This window comes from Falco punctatus (assembly GCF_963210335.1).
Source record: "Falco punctatus genome assembly, chromosome: 18".
NCBI classification, from domain to species: domain Eukaryota; kingdom Metazoa; phylum Chordata; class Aves; order Falconiformes; family Falconidae; genus Falco; species Falco punctatus.
Genome location: NC_137598.1, coordinates 2,568,126 through 2,593,115, shown reverse-complemented (window position 1 = coordinate 2,593,115; position 24,990 = coordinate 2,568,126). Strand labels below are relative to the sequence as shown.

At 55.1% G+C, this 24,990-nt stretch overlaps 1 protein-coding gene across 1 annotated transcript; it reads left to right on the top strand.

The window, feature by feature from the left end:
- Positions 1–2,101: 2,101 nt before the first annotated feature.
- Positions 2,102–17,401, top strand: MEX3A (mex-3 RNA binding family member A). The gene is made up of 2 exons (XM_080368703.1): positions 2,102–3,083; positions 14,908–17,401. The coding sequence occupies exons 1-2, from the start codon at positions 2,612–2,614 to the stop codon at positions 16,011–16,013; spliced, it is 1,578 nt and encodes a 525-aa protein (XP_080224829.1). The 5' UTR covers positions 2,102–2,611; the 3' UTR covers positions 16,014–17,401.
- Positions 17,402–24,990: the final 7,589 nt, after the last annotated feature.

The window sequence follows — 24,990 nt, the reverse complement described above, 5'->3', positions numbered from 1 at the left end:
TGTCCCTTGCCCCGGTGTAAGCTCGGGAAATCTCGTTTCGTGGGAGAGACCCCCGGATCGACTCGAAGGGATGGAAGGGGAAGAGGGGAGCGAGGGGCGCCTCGCACGCGCCGAGCCCAGCCCGGCTGGCGGGGAGCTGGAAAAGCTATTTCCAAAAAAAAAAAGCGATTTTCAGTGTTCCCCTCGGCACTCAACCGCCTCTCATTTCAATGAGAAAAGCCACGTGGGGCATCCCACTGCTCTCCCCCAGCATCCCCAGTTTGCAGAGGGGGCTTTACTGGGAGGGTGAGCCTAAGCCCCAGCAGCTTCCCCCCCCCAAACCTCGCCGCTCCTGTACCTGCAGCCGGCGCCAGGCCTTGGGGGGCCGGGGGGTCCCCCCTTTTCCTCTCTTCCCACGCTGGACACGTGGTTTGAGCCCTCAACCGGTTGCATTTTGGGTTGGGGGTCTTCCCATCACAAGAGCGATGGCCCCGTGTTGGGGGGGGGGGCGGCACCTCTTCGAAGGCTGGTGTCCCCCTTGGCATGAGGATGGAGCCGGTGGGCTTATCCCTCCAGGATCTGTCCCGGTGCCCTTGCCCCCACCGGTCACCCCCTGGGGTGTCCCTGCCTGGCCACCGCTTCTCCCGAGGGTCCCCACCGTCCCACCAGATCTCCAGGCCCCCAACCCTTCACCCCTCCACAGTAGCCCTCACGGGTGGGCAGCACTCACACAGACCCTCGGGGATGGGATTCACATCAATGAGTCCCCACGCAGCCCCCTCCCCCCATGACCCCTCCATGTCACAGCGGGTCCCCACACAGCCCCCTCCCCTCCACCCATCACCCCTTCATGTCACAGTGGGTCCCCACGAAGCCCCCTCCCCTCTGCCCATGACCCCTCCATGTCACAGCGGGTCCCCACAGGGCCCCCTCCCCTCCCCCCATGATCCCTCCATGTCACAGCGGGTCCCGACACAGCCCCCTCCCCTCCACCCATGACCCCTCCATGTCACAGCGGGTCCCCACACAGCCTCCTCCACTCAATGCATGGTGGGTCCTCATGCAGCCCCCCCCCCATCACACACTGGGTCCCCACACTGCTTCCTCCACCCACGTCACCCATGTCACAGCAGGTCCCCATGCAGCCCCTCCACACATGACACACTGGGCCCACCAGCTGCCCCTCTGCCCGTGACAGACTGGATCCCCACACAGCCCCTCCACGTGTAACACACCGGGTCCCCCCGTCACCCCTCCACCCACGACACGCTGGATCACCCCCCCCTCCCCCTCCCCCTATGACACACTGGGTCCCCACGCAGTCCCCTCCACCTGTGACACACTGGATCTCCCTGCTGCCTCTCCACCCGTGACAGACACACTGGATCCCCCCCCAGTCCCTCCACCCGTGACAGACACACTGGATCCCCCCAGCACCCCTCCAACCATGAACACACTGGATCCCCTCCACCCCTCCAGGCGTGACAGACACACTGGAGCCCCCCCACCGCCCCTCCACTCGTGGCACACTGGAGCCCCCCACCCCCCTCCACCCCATGCCACACCAGGTCCCCACGCAGCCCCCCCGCCCGTGCCACACCGGGTCCCCACAGTGCATCCCTGCCCGGGGCACAGCGGGTCACCCCCCCCTTGCCACACCGGGTCCCCCCACCGCCCCCCCAGCCCGTGTCACACCGGGGCCCCACGCAGCCCCCCCACCCGTGACACACCGGGTTCCCCCACCGCCCCCCCAGCCCGTGTCACATCGGGTCCCCACGCAGCCCCCCAGCCCGTGTCACACCGGGGCCCCACGCAGACCCCCAGCCCGTGTCACACCGGGGCCCCACGCAGCCCCCCCACCCGTGACACACCGGGTTCCCCCACCGCCCCCCCAGCCCGTGTCACACCGGGGCCCCACGCAGCCCCCCAGCCCGTGTCACACCGGGTCCCCACGGCAGCCCCCCAGCCCATGCCACACCGGCTCCCCCCACTGCCCCCCCAGCCCGTGTCACACCGTGTCCCCACGCAGCCCCCCAGCCCATGCCACACCGGCTCCCCCCACTGCCCCCCCAGCCCGTGTCACACCGTGTCCCCACGCAGCCCCCCCCCCCCCCGTGCCCCCCCGTGTCCCCACGGCGCCCCCCCGCCCGGGGCACAGCGGGACCCCCGCCCGGGGTACAGCGCCCCCGGCACGGCCCCCCGGTGCCGGGACTACATCCCCCAGCAGGCCGCGGGCCGGGGCCGCTCCCGCTGCGCCCAGCCGCCTTCAAACAAAGAGTTTCCCCCCGCGGGGCTCCGCGCCGCCCCGGCGGCCTCCGCACACCCGGCGGCGGCTGCGAGCCGGGGGCTGGGAGCCGGGGGCGGGGGCGGCGGCGGGGGGACCCCGGCGGGCTGGAAGTGCCTGGGCGAGGGAGCTCGGGTTACAGAGAGAAAGGGGCTTGGCCAGGCGGAGGGGAGGTGGGCGGAGGGTCCTTTTCTCTGTCTGTTTCTCTCCCTCTGCCTTTTTTTTTTTCCCTTCTCCCTCCCGAGCTCTTTGTGTCCCCCCCCCCCCCACTCCCCTCCTCTCGCTCTCACACCCCCCCCTCCCCAGCCAACCACCACCACCCAACCCCCTCTCAAGTCTTTGTTAGCCATGCCTAGCCTGGTAGTACCAGGGATAATGGAAAGGAACGGGGGTTTCGGCGATTTAGGCTGTTTCGGTGGGAGCGGCAAAGACAGAGCGCTGCTGGAGGATGACCGGGCGCTGCAGCTCGCCCTGGACCAGCTCTGCCTGCTGGGGCTAGGCGAGCCTTCCTCCTCCTCCTCCTCCTCCGCCGTGGTGCTGGTGGAGGACAGCAACAACAACAACAATAACCCGCCGCCGCCGCCGCCGCAGCAGCCCCCGCCGCCGCCGCCGCCGCCGCAGCAGCAACCGCCGCCGCCGCCGCCGCCGCCGCCTCCACCGGCCCCGAAGGGCTCGTCGGCGCCCAGCGCCGGGGCGGCGGAGCCCAAGTTGTGCGCCTTGTACAAGGAGGCCGAGCTGCGGCTCAAGAGCAGCTCCAACACCACCGAGTGCGTCCCGGTGCCCAGCTCCGAGCACGTGGCCGAGATCGTGGGCCGGCAAGGTGAGCGCCGGGGTGCGGGGACCCCCCCCGCCCCGTTCCCCGCGCCCGGGGTGTCCCGTCCGTCCGTCCCCCCTCCATCCATCGCCCGGCCCGGCCGGGCTCCCTTCCACGGGAAACTTCCCCCCCGCCGCCCGTGGCATCCCCGCGGCCGGGAGGGCTGGCGACCGCCCCGCCAACTTCCCTCGCCGCCCCCTCCCTCCCATTGTTCGGGGCCGGGCGGGCACCCGCGCCCCGGTCGCCGCAGCCCTACCGGGGACAAAGCGGAGGGGGCGGCCCGGGTGGGTGTGTGTGTCCCCCGCCCCGTCCTCCGCGGGACTCCCGGGGTCGCTGCTTTGCTGCTTGGGGGCGGGGGGTGTTTTTTGTTGTTTTTTTTTTTTTGGGGGGGTGTCTCTATGGAATCTATAGGAATGCCTGCGTGGGTTTGACCGGCTGTCTGCACCGGAGCCCCCGAGCCCGTGGTTTCTCCGGTTTATGCGAGAGAGCTGTTCCTGAGCCGCGCTCTCCGCCCTCATCCTTTTTTTTTTTTTTTTTTTTAATATAAATAAATAAAAATAATTTTTCAAAAGATAAAAATAAAGCGGGGGGAGGAAAGCCGAGAGCCGGGCTGAGCCCGACCCCCGTGCACCGGTCGGGGGGTCGGAAAAAAAATCCCCTTTGTTGGGCTCGGCGGAGCGAGGGGGTGTGGTTGTACCGGGCCTAGCCCGGCTCCGATCCGGGCAAGTTAAACTCCTTCTGCAAAGCGTGTGAGCGGCGCCCCCCCCCCCCCCCCCCCCTTCTCTCTGCACCCCCCCCACCTCCCGGAGCGGGGACCCGGGTGTCCCGCGTGGGCCCCCACGCGCGCGCCCGGCCCCGCGCGCCGCCACAGTGATGCTTTTGTTCTCCTGACGGCTCTGTTCGGAGCGAGGTGGAATGGAGGAGGGCTTTAAAAAAAAATAATTATATATATATATATATACACACACCACACCCACTCTTAAGTCACCCCTCGCCCACCCCCCTCCGCTCCGGGCTCCCGAGTGTGCGTGTGGGGGCGAGGTGCGCTGCGGGGGGGCAGCTCTGCCGACCCCCCCTCCTTGGCATTGCGGGAGCTGTGGCAGGGTTGAACCGTGGGGCTGGCGAGAGAAGTTTTGTGTCTCTTACGGGGGGGGGGAGGGGAAGGAAAAAAGAAGAAAAAAATAATAGTGTGGCTAAGTGGGATTTTTTTTTTTTTTTTTTTTTTTTTTTTCTTTCTCTAAGCAAGTAACTTGACGCTCTGGAAGTGTGACGGGCAGAGACTGCGGCTCCAAATCCAGATGCTTCCTCTTGGGTTGGGAATTGAAATCGCCCCGAGCAGGGGGTTTGCAGTTTGACATGGTGGGGGGGGTGGCTCCCTGGGGCCGGTGGTCCCAGGAGGGGCTGTGCGGAGGTTGGGGTGGGCGAGGGGAAGCCGTGGGGAGAGGGATCCCGATGGCTGATGGCTGTACATCATCTGCTGGAACGTGTTAGGGGAACAATGGGGCCTGGGGTGGCTCAGCACCCTGCCACCAGCCAAGCCGGAGGCTGTTCCCCACGCTGGGATGGAGTGTGGTGCCGTCCTCCCCCGAAACTCGGGGTGTCTGCAGCGCAGGGAACGCCTCCTGCCCCGGCTTCCCCCCCTTGCTCCCCACCGTCACGCTGGGATCGTGGCCCCAGAGCCGGGGGCTGGAGGTCCGGCCGAGGAGATCCCACTGGGGCCTGATCCTCCTGGTTGTGCTTTTACACTGCCGCGAGCCGAGCGTGGCCAGAAATGGTGGGGCTTTGCACCAACTCTGCGCCGGCGGGTGCAAGGCCGTGGAGAATCAGGCCCCCTTTGTTTCATAAAGTTAGAAAAGAGAAAGGATTCGGCAGGCGGAATCGAGGGGATGCGGGAGGTGCCTGGGGTATTTTCTCCCTGGATCTCCCTGCTGCCCCAAACTCCCGAGAAGGGGGTGTGTTTCGCTGCCTTCGGTACGCAGCCGCATGCCTGGTGGTGGCCGGAGTGATGGAGAAGAACGTGGAGACCTGGATTTTTTTCCACCATTTTTAGTGTGTGTGTGTGTGTGAGTGCGCTTGTGTGTAAGGGCTTTCCCACAGCTGGGAAACTGGGAAATGTCAGTGGAGCAGAGCCCCGGCGAGCGGCCTCGGCAGCACTCCATCAGTTCGTGGGGCAGGCGGTGTAAGCTGTGCCCCTTTCCTGAGGCGGCTGGGTCGGATCCTGTGCTGGCAGAAACCGAGATTCCTTCAGCAGGGTCGCCGCAGCCCCAGCTCTTTACTCTGGCAGAAACTGTGGCTCACACTTTTTATTTTTAAAGGCCTACAGGAATGTCTCCTTGGTCATGTTTGCAATCAGCTGGATTACAGGGGTCTGCTCTCAGATGGTGCTGGGCGCAGGACACCCCTGGGGGGCCCGATCCTGTGCTGTCATGGATGCCCACCCAGGAATCCTAGGGGGATGCCACAAACCGCAGAGTGTCACCCCTTTGGTAATGCTGCTCGTGGGGCTGGTGGTTTTCGAAGGAAATGAGTGTTTGGTAGGTTCTTGTGAATAGGGTGATGAACATCTTGGAAAAGAGAGAGGAGGGGGGAAGGTAACGGTGAAATAAAAATTATTTCAGGGCTTTAATTAGTAAACAGGGTTGAGCTTGTTCGTTAACTTTGTATTTTCTGATGTGAGGCACCACGCTGTTCCTTCAGATTATTTTAAAATAGGATCTACTGCCTTTGAAAGTGTACCTTGCTGACAGATGTATGTATGGGAGAGGCCTGGATCTGGGCACGGGGGCCCTCTTACGTGCATCTGGCAACAGCATTTCCACCTGCCACCAGATTGTCCTTTACCCCGCTGGAAGGGTGTAAAGGCACTTGAGTATAAATACGGCTCAAGCCCCATATATTTTTATTGGAATGTTTGTATGTGTGATTTGTGAAGAGGTGTAATTGTGGCGGAGGGGGTGGCTCCGCTTCGAAGGAGGGATGCTGCAGGAGCAAAACCTGTGCTCGGTGGCTCCCTGCCTTTCCCGGGATAACGTGCCCTCATGGAGCCAGTGGTGTGCTGGAAAAGTCGCCAGAGTTTGGGCTGGTACTGGTTTGTGTGCTGAACTTGAGCAGCGCTTCTTCAGCGGCGTGACGGCTGGCTGGGTGGGATGGGGTAGTGGGTCACCGGGATGAGATCGTGGGTTGCTGAAATCGTGGGACGCTGCAGGAATCGGCCGTGCGGGTGCCGAGAGCGGCTCCTCCACCGTGATGCCCCGGGGTCTGCGGTGGAGAGCTGGGTGGCTGGTGGGATGTGCCAAGGACCGCTTTGCCAATTGAAGGAAACTGGAAAAGGAAGGATGAGGGGATAAAGTCATAACAATCCCTTTGGCTGACGTTTATGACCTCTTCCGTTCTGCCCCTGGCCATGGTTGGCAATGACTTCCCTTCGCTGCCTGGAAGTGGAGCCATGACCTTCACGCGTGCCCTCCTGTTGCTGCTAGGGTGAGGAGCAGGGGTGGCTCTGTCTGCATCGTGGCTCCTGCAGATTGTTCCCCCCATCCCTCGGCATGTGGCAATGAGTGTGAACTCCAGCCGCGCTCGGCTCGGATGGCTGAAGCTCCTGGCGTGTGCCGCGGCACACACGGTGCTCCCAGGGTCTGGAGTCGGTTTGGGGCGCTTGGTGGCTCTTGCGTTTCGCCTGCCGGTTCTTACTGTGGGCATCTTCCCCGTGGCACCCTTTGCGGGGCTGCGCGTGTTCCCGGGGCTACGCAGGTGAATTTGCCAGGGTGTAAAGACAAAGCACTGAAGCGGTTTGCAGGTGGGTTTTGAGGAGATGGTGGGGCACCAAGGGAGTTGCACAGGAGAAGGTTCTTGCAGCTCAAGGGCGTGGGTTGAGGAGGGCGAGATGCTGGGAAGAGTGGAGAGTGTCTGAAGGTCTCATGCTTTGGCTGTTTGGGCTGTCAACTTAGAAAGGGGCAGAAATCCTCGGTCACCGAGATGTCCAGGTTCTTCCCTAGAAGTCACCCGAGGCAGGTGTAGACCAGCCTGATGGAGATGTGTATGTGACTTTTAAACCCGCTCCCACTGACAAACTGGGCTGCCGTCAGCGGAGCCAGGGCAGGGGCCGCTGGACTCTCAAGCGGGGCACGTTTAAGGCTAGATCTCGTGGTTAGGGAGGCACGGTGGCGGTTCTTTGTGTGTCTGGCATGGGGAGAAGGTGGTGGGTCAGTTTGGCTTCCTGCTGCCTGCAGAAGAGCAGCGCAAGCCGCCCGCTCCCAGCAGGTACCTTCCCTGTAAGGGCATTTTTGCTCGCGCCATCAATAGTAGCATCCATTGTCACCTGTACCCAGAGCCACCCTTTGATGAAGCATCTCCCAGCCTGCTCTAACTAGCCTGTTGTCAACAGGAATGAGATGATGTGAGAGAGGAGCTTAACATAAATTGCTCTTTCTTGGCAAGGTGAAGTCAAATAACAAGAGGCCCTGCTAACCCCAGGTGATGGGGCTCTTTGTGTAGCTCCAAACATGCTCTAATGCTTTCAGCATTTAAAAATAGTCCAAGGAAGCCTTTTTCATTGAGGAAGTCTGATGATTGCAGCTCCCCCACCCACCATGTGGAGGTGGATGTACAGCATCCGAGAAGCAGCGAGGGGGTCAGATCCTGTTGTCTCGCTTGCTTCGCGTAAATCTTGGAGCTAAAGCCACCAGGTCCGGCGGGACCTGAAAACCGACCTCCTCACGCTGCTCGAGATGGGCCTTCAAGGGAAAGAGAAATTGCAGTCGGTGTCAGATTGTTATAAAGTGTTAATGAGAATCCATCTGAATTTACACCAGGGAAAAGTGCCGAACGGGATCGACTTTGTGCGGTTTGAACTAGAGGTGGGAGGAGAAAATGGGTCTGGGAGAGAGACAAAGGGAATTTTCTAGGGAGACACGCACGCTCCGCGCATCGGAGCCGGCTGCTGGATGCCGCGCTGACCGAGTGAACCGCGCCGCAGCGCAGCCGGCCGGAATCTAGGGCAGTGGGAAAGCGTGCTGGCGTTGGGTGGGGGCCCTCGCCCCCCGTTGCTGCCTTTGTCTGGCGGCCCCCTCCTCCTGCGTCCCTCCGTCCCCCCACCAGCTCGCTTTGCCCCGCTTTCCCCTGCGCGCCGTCCAGCGCTGAGCGTGTGTGGCGGGGCCGTGGCAGGATTGTGCCATGCAGGGGGCCGCGGTCACACCCACCCCGATGTGATGCATTGCTGGCGGAGAGCGGCTGCTCGGGGCCGGGGGCTTCCAGCCCGAGTTCCCAACTTTCCTCTACCGCACAACAAGGCAGCGATTGTCTGTGGCATCTGGGTTGTTGCTTTTGGGTCGCGTTGCTTTTTCTTTTTTGTTTTTTGTTTTGTTTTGTGTTTTTTTTTTTAAACCCACCACTACCACCCTTTTTTTTTTTTTTTTAATCATAAACAACTTTCATCGCTACGTGAAAAAGCTTTAAATTACTGCACTGATGTGAGGTGGTTGCTTATTTTCATGGCGTGGTGGTGTGGTGTGTCTTTTTTTTTCGCCCCTTCTTGTAAACACAACTTGCATCATCAGTACAATAAAACCTCAATGCAAAGGGATTTAGTTGTTTGCTTGTGGTCCTTTTGTGTGCATTTGTGTTTTTTTGACACCACTTTCATCAGATTTTCAATGCAGCAAAATCTTACCCCACAGATATTCAGGAGGGTTTATTTGTGATGTTCTTTGTGTGCTTGTCTTTTAACATGGCTTTCATCTTAAATGGGAAAAGAATGCCCCACCTTACCAGAGATATTTGAGGGTTGTTTATTTTATGGTCCTCTTTTTAATTTTATGACTATAACAGAAAAAAGACCAAGTTCTAATTTGCCCTTAGGCTCTCTTACACCACACCGGCAATGTCAAAATATCCTAAGTAGGGTATTTACAGGTGTAATTTATACCAGTGCAGTGTAAAGGTGCCTTAGTATATATGTGAAGAGGGCTAAAAATCTTTTGTCTGTAGAGGTGATTTTGTATCTGATGAAAACAAGCAATTTAAGGACCTGGAGTGATTTGTGTGGTGTGTTTATTTTTTTAAATAACACAAAAAAAACCCCAAACAAACCCCACCCTGCACCTTGGTGCTGGATCCTTAGCTGTTTGCTGTAAGCTGGTACAGCACCTCTGATGCTTTCAGGTGAAGCCCACACTTCTGGGCATAAACTGGTACATGCTGGGGGTGCGCCAGTTTGTGCCAGATAAAGACCCTCTAGAACTACATCAGTAGCAGTATGCCCCTGTGCAGGATTTGGCCTTCTAGCAGCAGCAAGGATAAGGTTGCCAGCAGGTTTAACTCTGAATTTCCACCAAAGTCAAATATCTGACGGAACTGCTCCATAGGCATGGCTCATTTTGCATTGCACCGTCCTGCTGGCATTTTCACCGTGCGTGGTGCAGTGGGCACATGTAGCGCACATCTATCCCGTACCCTGCTCCGGCCTTTTCTTTCTGCCAGGGCATGGACGGAAGCCTCGGTGCAAACTGCAGCGAGGTCCCATGGCAGCACCTTGGGTTTACGCCACTCTGAGTGCGAAAAGATTTGGGATGTGTTCGTGCAAAGCAAACGGTGGTCGGGTTGGATGCATCCTACACCCTTGACACCCTCGTGAGCAACTGCCGTAGATGGAGGGGTGGACCAGGCTCTTGCATCCTTCTCTGGGAGTTTTGATAGATTTGTTTACCCCTGATGCAGGGGTAAGCGGAGAGCATGTGGCTGTGCATCCAAATCTCCCCCTGATTCCACACCCTCCCACACACACCCCTCCCGAGCTGTCACCCGTTTGGCAATGTCTAGACTCGATTTATTTATTTGTTTTTAGCCAGAGTGAGCTGCTCTGTGGATTAATTCCAGTTAGATAACTGGTCAGGGTGCAGGAGGCTCGACAGTCCTCAAGGGTTTGTTCCTGTGTGTTAACATTTGTGGCTTACTAGGGTAATTTGCAAACACATTTACTTTGAGTCAATTGGCAATCAGTTAACCGAAGTTAAAAAGGGGTGGGGGGAGGAAATAATCGTACAAGCCTCCTTTGCAAAACGCTTTGGGATCTGTGTTATTGGGAAAAAAACAGAGTAATAGAAGCTAGGTAGTGGAAACACAACAAGAAAGGGCTCAATTTGCTCTCAGGATAAAAATCTTAACTGGCAGGAGTCTGCCAGGGATCAATTAGCTGATGTCTGCACACTGCCTTAAAGAGTGGAACGCCACAGCAAAGTTGTATATTATTATAGTTTCTGCAGGTTCTTCTCTCCTTTTAGTTTTACATTTTTAACACCACCTACTAAGCAGTTCTCTCCCCTTTTAATAATCCACTGAGTAGCGTGGTTTGTTGCGTGTTGTCTTCAAATTTCAGTTATGCACGAAGAAAACCTTTCATTGAAAATAAAATGTATGGGACAGATTTCATTTGAAAAAAGCACATAGGACTGTGCTACTCATCCGGCCAGGATGCAAAGGGCCCACATCCTGATCTGGCTTTGGAGCAATGTCGGAGGAGGCTCAGCCCCTGTTTAATTGTGCGAAGTAAAGTCAGGGTTGTGGGTGAGATGGGCTGGGAGCCTTGGCACTGAGTGCGTAAATCAGATTTAAGCCCAGCCTGATCTTAGCTGATGTAGATGGGTGCAGCTCTCTCGGAAGTTGGAGTTACCCGGCTCTGTACCGCTGATGGCTTGGCCTGTTGTCTGCACCAGTTTCGAGCTGCTAGAGATCTGGGCCACTGAACCTGCTGGGCTGCTGGTCTTGATGGAGTTGGTCTAATTTCCTGTAGGGTTATTTTCTCCAGTTTTTAAGCACAGGATCCCCCATCTGTCTGTCTCTGCAAAGCTGGCTTTCCTGTCTGCAGGCCTGCACGGAGACCCTCCCTCCTCCTCCCCCTGCTTCTCACACCATCGACTGCACCATGCGTCCTTTTGTCCGTTTCTAGATCCTCCCTCCCCCTCTCGCCATGCTCTCTCCTTGCCCGTCTCCCTTTTGCCATTTTGGGGGGGTCTCTCCTTTGCCTCCACACCCTTAATCCCCCCCTCCCCTCCCTCAGAGGGATCACAGCGTGCCTCTCCCTCGATTTCCATCACCTTTCCCCCATCCCTAACTCCCTCCCACCCTCTCCAGCTCGTGTAACTCGCTTACGTTTGCCCTCATTCATGTGTATTCCTTGCCACCACCGTTTCCTTCCATCTGTCCCCAGCATGGAGCCCCCGTCCTTTGTCACTGCTCTGCTCGCCTGACCCTCTGTGTTGCCTCCCCGATTGTTTCCTGTCGTGCTGGGCTCAGATCCCTCTCCCCCCCCCCAGCCATGCAGTCATTGTCCGGTGGCTTAGAAAAATGCCGAACCCAAGCCCAGCCCTGACAAATGCCTACCTGAGGTCCTTTTGCAAACGAGAGCGAGCCCGGCGCTCCTGGGAGGCAGAACGTGGGTCACCGAGGAATTCAGCAAATGTTACTTCGGTCTGGGGTGATGCGCGGGGGTCATTGCAGCGCAGATGCTTGCCGCTGACACCCCCTTTCTTTCCATGCGATGCTCCGGTGATATCCCAGGGGAAATGGTGGCATCTCGGTTAATCTTCCTAAGATGGAATCTCCATCTTTGGAGCAAGCGGCATAGGAGCAGGGCAGGGAAATGTCTGCCAGGGATGGGGCAGGGAGAGCCGACCTTGCCCTGGGGCTGTAGGAGGGCGTAGGTGACCCCTTATCGCTTTATCCCGCCCTCCATGGGCTCCTTGGGATGAACCTTTATCCTGCGATTCTGGCTGTGTTGATTTATTCTACGGTTGTGTCGTGCCCAGCACCGTAAAGTCATCTTCTGTGAGTTTCCCAAGTACTAATAATGCAACGCTGTCGATGACCATCGGTCCGCATCAACCGCTCAGAAACTTTATACTAAACAAAGCATTGCAAATATACTTCAGGGTGCAAACTCAGCGGGGAGTAGTAACATGTGAGCTACGTTGGACTTGGCAGGGAGTGGATTTTGTTAGGATTTTGGGGATTTGCCCAGCTCCTTCTCCGGGTCAGATCTAGCATTTCCATTCCACAGGAACGTGAAATTGATGGCTTAGAGATGGGTTTGATGCAGCAGCATCGCAACGTTAAGCGTTGTAGGAAGTTTTGCAGTAGCACAAGGCAGAAGACAGCTATTCTTCCCATTCTACAAATGGGGGACTGAGGCTCAGAGAGATGAAGTAGTAGCTCTGAGGAGTTAAAAGTCACATTGGGAGCCGACAGCAAAGTCAGGATTTACCGGCACGTGTCCTACACCCATGCCAAGACCCTCTGACAGGCGGTGGGGTTTCGAAGCTACACCGTGAGTTTTCGTGTTCGCGCAGTCTCCTGCAGCTTGATGAGGCTGCACCCCGGTGCCCATGCGATGTTGCGAGATGCGAGTGTGACCTGTCAGGCTGAGCATGCTTTGTGCAGCTGTAACTATTGGTTGTACCGTGTGCGGCGCCTGCCACCGCTGCGAGCGCGGGGAATTATTCTTGTCAGCTGTAGTGGCACAAGGCTCCCGTTTTTATCGCTAAAGGTGTGGGGTTCGATTCTTGCTAATGATACGTGGTGGTGGGATCGTTACGTTCCCGTAAATACCCCAATGTCACAAGTCTTGTGTCTCATGAGACGAGCTCCAGATACGTGGCAGCACTGAGTGGCAGCCCTGAACTCCCAGCTGGGAGAGATGTTGTTATCTATTAGGAACTGTATAAATAATAACGTTCCAGGCCACGAGCTGAGGAATCTTAACTTCTTGGTTGCAAAAGCATCCTTTGCCCATCGTCTTGTGTTAAAGTATGATGTCAGTGTAGCACCTTGAGGAACACTTGCTGGTGTCAGATGGTCGGAGGAGAGGACAGGAGACAGGCTTCTTCTGGGGAAAGAAGGTGGGGGATCTCACAGAGGTTTCAATCCCGTATCCTGATCCTCTTGTTCCGTGAGCCCCCGAGTCAGACACCTGAATCCTTGGGAAACCATGGCAAAACGCTCGCTTTACTCCACCTGCACTAGCAGAAATGCGGTGCCCTGGAGAATCTTTTTTTTTTCTTTTTTTTTTTTTTCCAGTTTCTTCTTCGAGATCTGAGCTTAGAGCAAACCTCCCCACAGAGGAAGCCCTGGTCTGCACGGGAGCTTGGTGCCAGGCTTTGAAAATGCCTTCAGGCACCGAGTAAGGCTTTTGGAGAGAGAGGTTAGAGGGACAGCAGCAGGGAGGGTTTCCAGAAGTCGTTTGGAAACCTGTGCCACATCTGTAAAAATATTTAGTTGCTTGATGGCATCCTAGTGTCATCTAGGAACCTGGAGTCACACAGCTGGCTCTAAAGCCTTCCAAAAAAGCAATTCGGAAGCCAAAACACACTGAAAAGTCTCTTGCCTTTTTTGGAAAAGCAGAAAGATGGTTTTTGAGCTGTGAGGAGCAGGGGACTTGGCTCAGTGGGCTCCACGAGGTGGGTACTGGTACACGAAGGCACTGGCATGGCGAGTGCTCTGAGGGAAGGGGCCGAGCGCTTGGCTTGCTGGGGCGGGGGGGGGCTGCGGCCATTGGTATTTTATGTACCGGGTGGAGGGTCCAAGGCAAAACGCAGCCCTTGGCTGGTGGCCAAGGAGCCGCTGCCGGGCCTGGGGTCCGCACACAGCCCGTGCCAGGGCTCTGCAAACACGGGAAGGCAGCCCTGCCCGATGGCTTGTGGGTTTGACCCCCGAGCAAATACCAGCAGCCTGCTACCCCCGGCCTTCCACCGACATTTGGGGTCCCGCCATATCTGCGGTGGGGAGCCCACATGGCTGACCCTCTGCTGCATCCCCCCCCTGAAACTTGGCCCCCCAAAAGTGACCTGGATCATGGCGGATTCACCCCAAAAGCTCTGCAGTAGGACAGAAGTCTCCATGGAGGGCTCTGCTGCCTTGAGTTACGGCAGTTGTAGGGCTCTGCTCCCCTGAGTTACGGCAGTTGTAGGGCTCTGCTCCCCTGAGTTACGGCAGTTGTAGGGCTCTGCTCCCCTCAGTTGTGGCAGTTGTAGGGCTCTGCTCCCCTCAGTTGTGGCAGTTGTAGGGCTCTGCTACCCTCAGTTGTGGCAGTTGTAGGGCTCTGCTCCCCTCAGTTGTGGCAGTTGTAGGGCTCTGCTCCCCTGAGTTACGGCAGTTGTAGGGCTCTGCTCCCCTCAGTTATGGCAGTTGTCTCTCCCTCGTGCTCCCTGTGAGCTGGAGCAGGGGGGTGAAGGAGCTCCTCATTGGCCATGCCTGGCCGTGGGCTCGGCATCCCCCTGCTTTCTCCCATCATCTTGTCTCTCTTGCCGCCTCAGTGTCGGCCAAATCCTTCCCACCCTGGGAGCTGCTCTGGCGGGAGGGCGGCCATCTTCTCTGAGGGGCAACATGGCGCCTGGGCCTCAGCGGGGACAGGCTTCCTCACAGGGAGGTCTGGAATCCCCCCCATCCCCGGCTCCCTGGTGCCTGGGGGTGTGTGAGGGGGGGATCTGCGATGGGGGATTGCTGAGGGGCTGCTGATGGCCGAGGGGAGGCAGCTGAGGGGGATCTTGTAGTGGGGGGCAGCACACAAAATGGCGACACCTGCCTGAGGATGAGGGAGTGGGGAGCCCCTGACGGAGCAACTCTGTGAGGATGGAGAGGGGGGAGCCTTCCTCAGGCGTTTCTCCTGGCAGGGTTAGGGGGTAAAAAGCCTTTCCCTCATGGCCGGTCCCCGGGCAGTGGCTGCTGCGTGGTGCAGGGCCTGGTGAAAACATGGCGGCTCAGCCTGGTCTCCTGAGGCGAGAGGAGGGCGGCGGGACAGCCTCTCTAACCTCCCTGCTTTGTTTTCTCTCTCTTCCCCAAGGCTGCAAGATCAAAGCCCTGCGGGCAAAGACCAACACCTACATCAAGACTCCGGTGCGGGGCGAGGAGCCGGTCTTCATGGTGACGGGACGGCGGGAGGACGTGGCCATGGCCCGGCGGGAGATCATCTCTGCTGCTGAGCACTTCTCCATGATCCGGGCCTCCCGCAACAAGGCCGGCACCACTTTTGGCAGCGCTCCGACCTTGCCGGGGCAAGTCACCATCCGGGTGCGTGTGCCCTACCGCGTGGTGGGCTTGGTGGTGGGCCCCAAAGGAGCCACCATCAAACGGATCCAGCAGCAGACCAACACCTACATCATCACGCCCAGCCGGGACCGGGACCCCGTCTTTGAAATCACCGGCGCACCGGGTAACGTGGAGCGCGCCCGGGAGGAGATTGAGACCCACATTGCAGTGAGGACGGGCAAGATCCTGGAGTACAACAACGAGAACGATTTTCTCTCCAGCAGCCCTGATTCCGGCATGGAGAACCGCTACTCGGAGGCCTGGCGGGTCCATACGCCAGCGCCGGGCTGCAAGCCCCTCTCCACCTTTCGGCAGAACAGCCTGGGGTGCATCGGCGACTGCTCCGTTGACCCCGTCTACGAGACCCCCCGGCTGAACGACCAAAATGACTTCAATTACGGTTACCTCTTCCCCAACTATGGCGTGAACAAGCAAGATCTGTATTACGGGGTGCCGGAGTCGGGTGCCCCGATGTGGGCTGGGCAGGAGAACACCAACCCCGTCTCGGTGCTCTTCTCAAAGCAGCAGCGGTCCAGCAGTACCGGCACCATCCACCCAAATTCACATCGCTCCCCGTCCTCCTCCATCCAAGAGCCCAATCTCTCCGGTCTCCCCAGGCGGTCGCAGGGGGAACCGCTCCAAGGGTTTTCCAAGCTGGGGACGACGACCGCTGCCCGGACGTCTGTCTCCAGCAGCCGCGAGTGCATGGTGTGTTTCGAAAGCGAAGTTACGGCGGCGCTGGTGCCGTGCGGCCACAACCTCTTCTGCATGGAGTGTGCCGTGAGGATCTGTGAGAGGACTGATCCAGAGTGCCCGGTTTGCCACGCTGCAGCCACTCAGGCCATTAGAATATTTTCCTAAAGAGACGAGCAGGGCATTGGGGTGGGGGGGTGGGGGTAGGAAGGGAGCGTGGGGGGGGTCCAGGAAAGAAAAAAATGATGATAATAATAATAATAATAATGATAATAATAATAATAATAATAATAATAATGACATCTGAAGAACAAACAAATGAATGAAAGAATAAATTAATTTAAAGAAGAAGAAGAAGAAAAAAAAAGAAATTATTTTACAAGCAATGTATGTTATTTTTTAAAAAAAAGAAGTGAATAATAAAATTAAAATGAATAGCAAAGCCAGAAATTTTGAAGGGTGAACGATGCTCCAGCCTGCAATGTCTTTTTTAAAGCAAGTACTCTGAACGCACACTCGGATCTCGCAAGCAAAGCGGTTTAGTTCAGTTTTTTTGGTGGTGAGATTGGGACTTCTCTGCATTGACCAAGCCGGGCCATCTTGATCGGACGGGGAAGGGAGCAGGGACGCGGGGAGGGCCCTGCCAGCCTTTCTTCTCCAGCCACGTTCAATCTTCACCTTGGTCTGAAGCCCCTACTCTCCTCCCCCCCAGGGATGGCAGCCCAACTGGGAGCTCAGAAAGAAACAAATAGAAAGAAAGGAAAACGGATGTCGGGGATTTAGAAAAGCGAAAAAGGAACCATCGACCTCTGGGAACCTGTTAGAACGAGGGCACAACTGTATTACCTCAAAGATTTAAACAAAAAAAAAAAAAAAACCACAGCAGCTAAAGAACTTTTATTGTTTTCCTTTTTTTCTAAAAAAAACCAAACAAAAAAAAAACCACAAAAAAAAGAAAATCACAAAAAGAAGATGAAGAAATAAAAATGACGCCGGTGAAACTGAAGAAGGTTTGGAAGAACCTATTGGAGTCACACTGGGCGATTAACATTTATTTTATTATTCTGAGCCACCGTGGAGTCTGGAACTTTGTTCTTTTTTCCTTATCCGAGCAGGGATTTGTTCATCAGACGAATCAGGAGTCACTAACAGGGTATTTCAAAAGCAGTCCTGAGTTCCCATCCATGGGGGGAGTGTATCGACTTCCGCGTTTCCGTAGTTCACTCTTCATCCTTTTTTTTCCAAGCGATGCCAGCTGCAGCTACACACAACACGCATGCGCACACACACACACGCACACACCTAACATTGTGCTTTTCTTTTCTTAAAAAATATATATATCGCACCAAAACCTAAGAAAGACGATCATGCAATACAGGCGATGAGCCCATACGAAACCAACATGCATCCCAACAGAAAGCAAAAAAAAAAAACAAACAAAAAACCCCGAGTTTATATATATAATTTTGTTGTTGTCGTTTTTAAACTGGACCAAAACTTTTGTTACCCAAAACCGAGTGGGGGGAAAAAAAAAAAAAAAAGAAGAAAAAGTATTTCTTTATGGACCAAAACCTCTTCAGCTGTCCTTTACCTGGATCTTCCTGAGGTTGGCCACTTTTATATATTATATTTTTTTCAGAACGAAACAAAACAAAAAAAAAATATTGCCTTGTTGAACATCCTTTAATCATTTCAAGACTCCTGGTTTTGTTAAGTGAGATACTTTTTAAACCATTGGGTAGTGGGAGAGGATGGGCTTCGAATATCTGGCTTCTGTGCCAATGCACACGAGATGCAAGCCAGCGTCTTAACATCATCAGGTTTGTTCAACCAGTCTCTGGATGCCAAAATGCTGTGATGGTAAAGATGTGTGTTGGATTAACCTATCAAGTACCAGTATACCTATCTATGAATATATGTGTATATATATATATGGGCGCTTGACTCATCAAGCACCTCTATATATATATATGTGTATATAAAATCATATATATATATAATTTTTCTCCCACCACCACCGCTTCCCCGTTTCCTACCCCTCGACTTCTGCTCACAGATCCTGGACCCTGATTTAGAACTGAACCAACAAGTTTCACAACTTGGCAGAGACAGTTCTACAGCAACAAAAAAAAAAAAAACCACACACAAAAAAAAAAAACAAAAAAAAAAACAAAAAAAAAAAGGAAAAAAAAATCGCCTGAGATTTTTTTTTTTTCCCTTCAGTTACAGGAGACTTTATTTTCATCGTAATAATGTTCCTGGGAACATCCCCTCTTCTGCTCGGTTTGCTGCTGCTTGCTCCCGGTTGCTGCCTCCATCCCGGTATGGTCCGCTTGAGCCATCCTCGGTCACCGGAGGAGAGGCTGAGCCGGCCACTCTCGGGACAGGCTGCTCCGGTGCTCTGCGTCGATAAAGATCCATTTTCTGATCTTCAGATATCGGGTGGAGGGGCGTGAAATGATGTGCCTCCAACCATTTTACATCAACGGTAAAATATTACGTAGGGGCAAGACGTAGATGGAGGGGTGGACGACGTTCCTAGGCTCTGTAGTGGATGCTGATGTTTTGGAAAAAAGTTTTAAAAGAAAAAAAAAAGAAAAAGAAAAAATAATTAATGCTGTGCTAAAGGGACACTGTCAGGTCGAATTTGTACTCGCCTCCTCCCCAAAGCTTTAAGAAATCTCCGGCCGCTTGGTTCTCCCGGCTCTGGTGTGCACCGGGACCGGGTCGGGATGCGAGCGCTTCCCGGGGGAAGGCGCCGTCATTTGGACCCGCCGGTGTGGGTGCTGTGTGGGGGAGCCATGGGGTGATGGAGGGCTGGGGGTGCTGGCCAGCCGAGCTCCCAAAGCCTCTGCGCCCCGCTGCTGTCCCAGGGCACGGATGTGAAAGCCATCTTCCCCCCTCTTCCCCGCCGTGGAAGCGTGGCCTTTGGCAGAGGCTCGCGAGCCTTGGCCAGCTCTGGCCACCTCCTTTCTAAAACTGGCCCAGTTCTCATCCAAAATCTGGCTTCAGCTTGGTCCCAGTAAAAGAAGGGGAAGGGAGAGGGGGAACGATCCTGTTCCCTGAGCGGTAACCTCTCCCCTCCCCACGCACACCACCACCTCCTTGTGTCCCCCCTTCCCCCCCAGGGTTCTGTTTTACCCGTTCATTGTGCAAAGTTCTCCCGCTGATGTCGAGAGAGTGGTCGGGGCAAGAGCTGGGAGGGAGGGGAGGGGGGGGGGGGTTGCGGGACGGGCAGGGGGGGATCCAAACACCCTTCGAAGGGGCGTTCGGAAATGTTGGTGTTGGTAAAACGGAGGGGATTTAGCTGGAAACTGCAAAATGGCAAATGCTTCCCTGGCCGCGTCCCCCGGGGCCGCTGTGTTAGTTGGGTGACTAGTCGTTCTTGGCTGAGTGGAGTCTGTTCGTGGTAATGTGAGCAAGTTTTTGATCAATGTCTTTATTTGATGGCCAGGTTGTGAAGAGGTGGGGGGGGAGCGGGGGCGGGGGGGGGGGGGGCGGGGAAGGAGACACCCGTGTCGGGGAGGGAGGGGACCTGGGGTGGGGGGGGGACCTTATTCTAGCACTGACCCTAGGGAGTGGGGAAGGGGGGAAGGTAAGGGGGGCTCTTCTCCGCTCCTGTTATCTCCTCCCTTACCTTAACAAGCGAAAAACGATGTAAAAGCCTCCTGCATGCTGAAAAAAATGTTAGAGAAAAAAAGAACAACCTTTCTTTTTTTATAAAAATAAGTTTAAAAAAAACCACACTGATTTAAAAAAAAAAAAAAACAAAACCAACAAAAAAAACCAGAAAAAAAAAAGGAATAATGACCCAAACAAACGTCCATGCTTGCTGATCGGAACCGGAGGGGGGGGGCTGCCCGTGCCCCCCTCTGCAGATGAGGTTCCTACTCAAGTCTCCAAGTTGGCCTTTAATAAAATCTTCAGTTCCAATAACCTTTATATATATATATATACACATATATATATACATATACATATATATTAAAAGAAAGCTTGATGTAGCAGTTCTAGTTTAAAATGAATAGAAGTATTTCAGCCCCTGTTTTATTTTGAGTTCTCCTTTTCCCCTGCTTTCCCCCGTAACCCACCCCCCCTCCATATTTTGATGTAGCAACTTTGGAAGAAAGAAAAACAGGCGCTGTAAACGCACCGAGAGCTACCTCTGGCCCGAGAAGGGGGCTGCACGGGGGGGCTCGGGCAGTGTGGGGGAGCTGCGGCCCCCGCCACCCCCCAGGCAGTCGGGGGCACCCAGAGAGCGGCAGTCCCGGGCCCTGCCTGTTTTAGCATCCTAGGGGAGCCCGGTTGCGGGGCTTAAAACAACAAATTTGCGTAACTTTTTTTTTTTTTTCTCTCTTTTTAAATATATGTATATATATAAAAATCTTAAAAAAAAAAAATAAAAACAAAAAACGAGAAAAATGCCCATGACCTTAACTATTTGCTCTGACTTGTATCTTCCTTGATAGGTGACTAAAAATGGCTTGTTGGTCTAATTCACCAGCAATAACGTTAACTATAGACAGACCCCTCCTCCCTGCACCCCTGCCCTTCTCAGCCAGCTCTGAGCTGGGGGGGGGGGAGTCCCCCCGTGCAACGGGTGTGCTTTCCTCCTCCACTCCCCCCCTGCAGGGATGCCTTTGGTGACCCACCTTGCAGCAAGCCAGGCTAAACCTGGCTGGCATCACCTGCCCTGAGCATCCCTCCCACAACTCCGTGGGATAAATCCTTTCGGGGTGCTGAATTGAGGTGGGGGCACCCTGCTTGCGCCTGGGGAGGGGGAGGCACGCGGTGCCAGGTCTTGCCGAGCCACCCGGTTCTCCCTTCCTCTGGTTTAAGGAGCAGCAAAAAGCCTCGCAGGGAGCCTGGTCCTCAGGATGCTCCATCCTGGGATGGATGGATCCTCCACACCTCGTGGGTGGCCCAGTGCCGAGGGGTGCTGCTGGTATCCCCTGGGTGCTGCTGGCCAGGCAGGGGAGCGGGTTGTTCCCCCGAGGGTTTCCATCTGCCGTGGGGACGGTGAGGCCAGGGTGGGCAGCCGGCTGAGGACCCGCCTGTGACTTGCCATGCCCGGGTGGCAGTGTGTCGTGCCTCCCCCCCAGGCACTCATCCTGCCACAGGGCTGAGCTGTATCCGGGCGCTTTGCGAGGCGGGTGGCACGGCCGTCGAGGGCACGAGCAGTGGGGTGGAGGGCAGGTCCCCAAAAACCCAGGGGGCTCGGAGCAGAGCCGCATTGGAAGGTGCTGAGCTGTTAGCAGGGGGCTTCTGGGGCCGCGCAGCAGCAGACCCGTGGGGGAATGGAGCAGACCTGGCCAAAACCGGGACCGATTCGGTGCTGGGTGCGCTGCCAGGATGTACAGACGTGCTTTGCCAAACCTCAGCCGGCTTCGGCACTTGCTAAAACCAAGAAAGTGGGGGGCTGCGGTGCTTCGCTGAATTTGGGACTCATCCTGCGACCTTTCCTTGTGATGGTGACCTCCCGGGCAGAGCTGTGGGAGCCAGGGCTCCCCGGTCGTGGCCAGGGCGCGGATGGGTGGCGGCGGGGTGCTGAGCAGGGGAGTTTTGGGGTGCTGCCTGCGCTGCTCTGCCACGTCCCCCGAAACCTGCCGCATCTTCGGCCGGTGCTTGCGAGCTGCTGCGACGGGGACAGGGACTCCTGGAGAAGGGACGATGCGGGGGAGAGGGTGACAAAACGTAACAAAGGGAAACGGAGGGATAAAGTAATATCATGCTGTGATGTCATCCTCATCGACATAAATTATATAGAGAATAGTATGTATTATAATACATAACAAAAGAAAAAAAAAAAGAACCAAAATTGGATTTATATTTAATGAGGAGATACTATAAAAATATCTTGTCCTAGCTCCCATTTGCAAAAGTATTTTTCAGCTGGAGGGATATCTATTATTTTTTTCTCTTTTCTTTCTTTCTTAAAAAAAAATAATCTCCATCCATACAAAGGCTCAGACTGTTAATATTGTGAACCTCTTAAATCAAAATGCTCCAACCTGTTTATTTGGTATTTGAAGGGTTTATTTTGATGCATTTACTGGTGTTTCTTAAAGAGAGAGAGAGGAGGGAAAAAAAGACTAAGATTTTAAAATTAGAACATTTCTTTATAATTTAATATTCTATTTTAATAAATGCATTTATTACATGTAAATGTAGCAAGGAACTGGGCTAATAAAAATACTTTTTATTAGGTAATTTATTATAAGAAAAAAGGATATTTTATTTTATGATAAAGTGATCCTTAAAAGTTTAGAAGGTTTAGAATATATGTAGGTTAAAAAATACATTTGTATCCAGAGTATTGCTTAAAAAGTGTTTTTAATATATGTTTCCTTTTTTGTGTGTGCGTGTGTGTATGTAAAAGGTGATAGTTATGGTGCAGATAGCCCTTTCCAGAAATAAGAAATTAACACAGTTGGATGTATTTAAAAAAAAGAAAAAAAAGAAAAAAGGTAATTAAAAACCAGAGAAGTAGAAGAGAAAAAAAACAAAACCACTATGAATCAAAGCCCGTGTGGTCATTTTGAAGCCCCCGTCCTGTGGTTGCTCTGTCTTGACAATCCCTTTGCAAGGGGGTCGCGGGCTGAGCATGCTGAAACGGCTCTGTGGGGTCAGGCCCTGGCTGCGGAGACCCCCCAGGTGGGGGCTCGGGGGTCTGTCAGCAGCATCACCCAGCGCCGGGCTTCAGCGCATCCCTCGCATCTGTGGGCTCCCTGGGGGTCCAGCTCCCATGGGCTCCCTGGGGGTTCGGCTCCCATGGGTCCCTGGGGGTCCCCAAGGGTCCTGGCTCCCATGGACTCCCCGGGGCTCCCTGGGGGTCCTGGCTGCCATAGGCTGCCCTGGGGGTCCTGGCTCCCATGGACTTCCCTGGTGGTCCTGGCTCCCATGGGGTCCCTGGTGGTCCTGGCTCCCATGGGGTCCCTGGTGGTCCCGGCTCCCATGGGCTTCCCTGGGGGTCCCGGCTCCCATGGGTTCCCTGGGGGTCCTGGCTCCCATGGGGTCCCTGGTGGTCCCAGCTCCCATGGACTCCCTGGTGGTCCCGGCTCCCATGGACTCCCTGGTGGTCCCGGCTCCCATGGGCTGCCCGGGGCTCCAGCTCCTATGGGCTCCCTGGGGGTCTGGCTCCCATGGACTCCATGGGGGTCCCGGGGGGTCCTGACTCCCATGGGCTGCTCCAGGGGGGTCCAGCTCCCACCCAGCACCCAGGGCAGGCGCTGGGTGATGATGGTTTGCTCTGGCTGGGGTTTCTTGGGGGGGGGGGCGGGGGGCAGGAGCATGGGGGCTCTCAAAGCAAAGCTGGCGTTACCCCCCTCCTCAGCCTTCCTCCCGCTGACGACGAGCCCCGTCCCATCCCAGGGAGCCGGCACAGCGGGTTGCAGTGGGGTGTCGTGGAGCCCTGCCTAAAACTGCTTCTTGTTGGAGGCGAGAGGATTTAGGGTCTTGCCCGCAGCCTCGACGGGAGGGACCCCAGCCGGTGCCAGCTCGGACCCCCACCCTGGGCCGGGAGCGTGGGTGGTTGCCATCCCTTGCCTCCCTTGAGGCTTTGGCTCCGTTCCTTTAGCAGAGCGGGCTGCAAGAACGGGAATATTTTGTCCCATCGTTCAGTTGCAACCATCCACCATCGTCTTTTAATTTTTTTGGGATCGAGGGGCTTGCGCGGGACCTGGGGCTCTGAGCAGCCAGGGGATGGGGCAGCTGGTGCAGAGCTCCTGCCCACCTTCCACCCATCCTAGGCAGGGAGATGTCACCCTTTCTGCTCCCCCCCCTTAAGCCAGCGTGGGCACGTCTTGTGCCAGACGACCGGTGTAAGGAAGCCTGGAGCCTGGAGCACCCCGCTTTCCGCCGGCGAGGCTCAGGGTTCGCCAAGCACCTGCTTTAATCCAGGAAAGCCATAAAGCTGGCACTTAGCTCCGGCCACAGCCCCGGGGGTTTTGCAGGATTAGGCCCAAGGAGGTGCTTTGCAAGACGAGCTGAGCACCCTCAACCTCCCCATGGGCTGGGGAGCGCGGGGGGTCCCGGACCCCCCCCACGCCGCCAGCCCTTGTCCCGCTCCCCTTCCCAAAGCAGCAGGAAGGTGGGGGATGCTTCTGCTCTGTTGCCTTTCAAAGAAGCATTTTAAAATAATTTTGGTTTTGTTTGTTTGTTTGTTTTTAACCAAAAAGGAGAAGAAGAAGAAAAAGAAAAATTTTGAGTTGATGGGTATTAAAAAAAAACTTAATAATAATAAACATTCAAATTTATTTCATATAATCCTAGAGTAAAGATTAAAATAAAATTAACTAGTTCAAATAGTAGATGCTATCCATATTGTTTAATCTATAGTAGATCCAAGTGATCCCAGACAGAGCAGAATGTAAAATAAACTTGTAAACAAGATCAGCTATCATTTTTAACTTCCCCAGAAATTCCATCTTTTTTTGGTACTATTTTTCTGAAGCAAACAAATAAACGAACGAAAGCCTAACAAAATAAGAGACCACCGACTGGTACCTTCTGTCAATCAAAGTCCTGAAGTTATTTTTATAGAGGGGAAAAAAAAAAAAGAAAAAAAAAAAAAAGAAGGGATCTAATAATATGTATTTTTTTAAAAAGATACTTTTGGGTTTTTATGTTGCTTTTTTAATAAAAATATAAGGATTTGGCTAGTCACTGAACAAAATAAGAAAGTTTTAGGCTGTTATTTTTGCCTTATTCTGACCTCCACCCTCAGGGCTTGGAGCATGAAATTTCAGAAAGAAAAAGGTTAAAAAAAAAAAAAACAACAACCCAGTTGCTGTTGCTTTTCTTGTGCTGTTCTTGCTTTTTTGAACTTCTCCGAGCACCGAAGGGGTCGGCAGGTCCCTGTGACGCGCGGCTGGGACCCCTGTCCCTGGGTGGGAAAGCGAAGGAAAGGAAAATTGGATGAACTCCCCTCTCGTAACGTGACGGACGGAGCTGGAGGGCAGCGAGGTGCTGGCGTGATGGCGCGGGGCTCCGGCGCTCCCCCGGGGCCGTGGGTTAGGCTTTCTGCCCTCGGAGCTGGGCAGTGGACATAGGACATTAGGGTTTGGTTTGTTCCCTTTTTCGTTGTCGTCATCGTCGTCGTCGTTGGGTTTTTGGTTATATCTCAAGCCGGTGAGGAAGCGTTGCA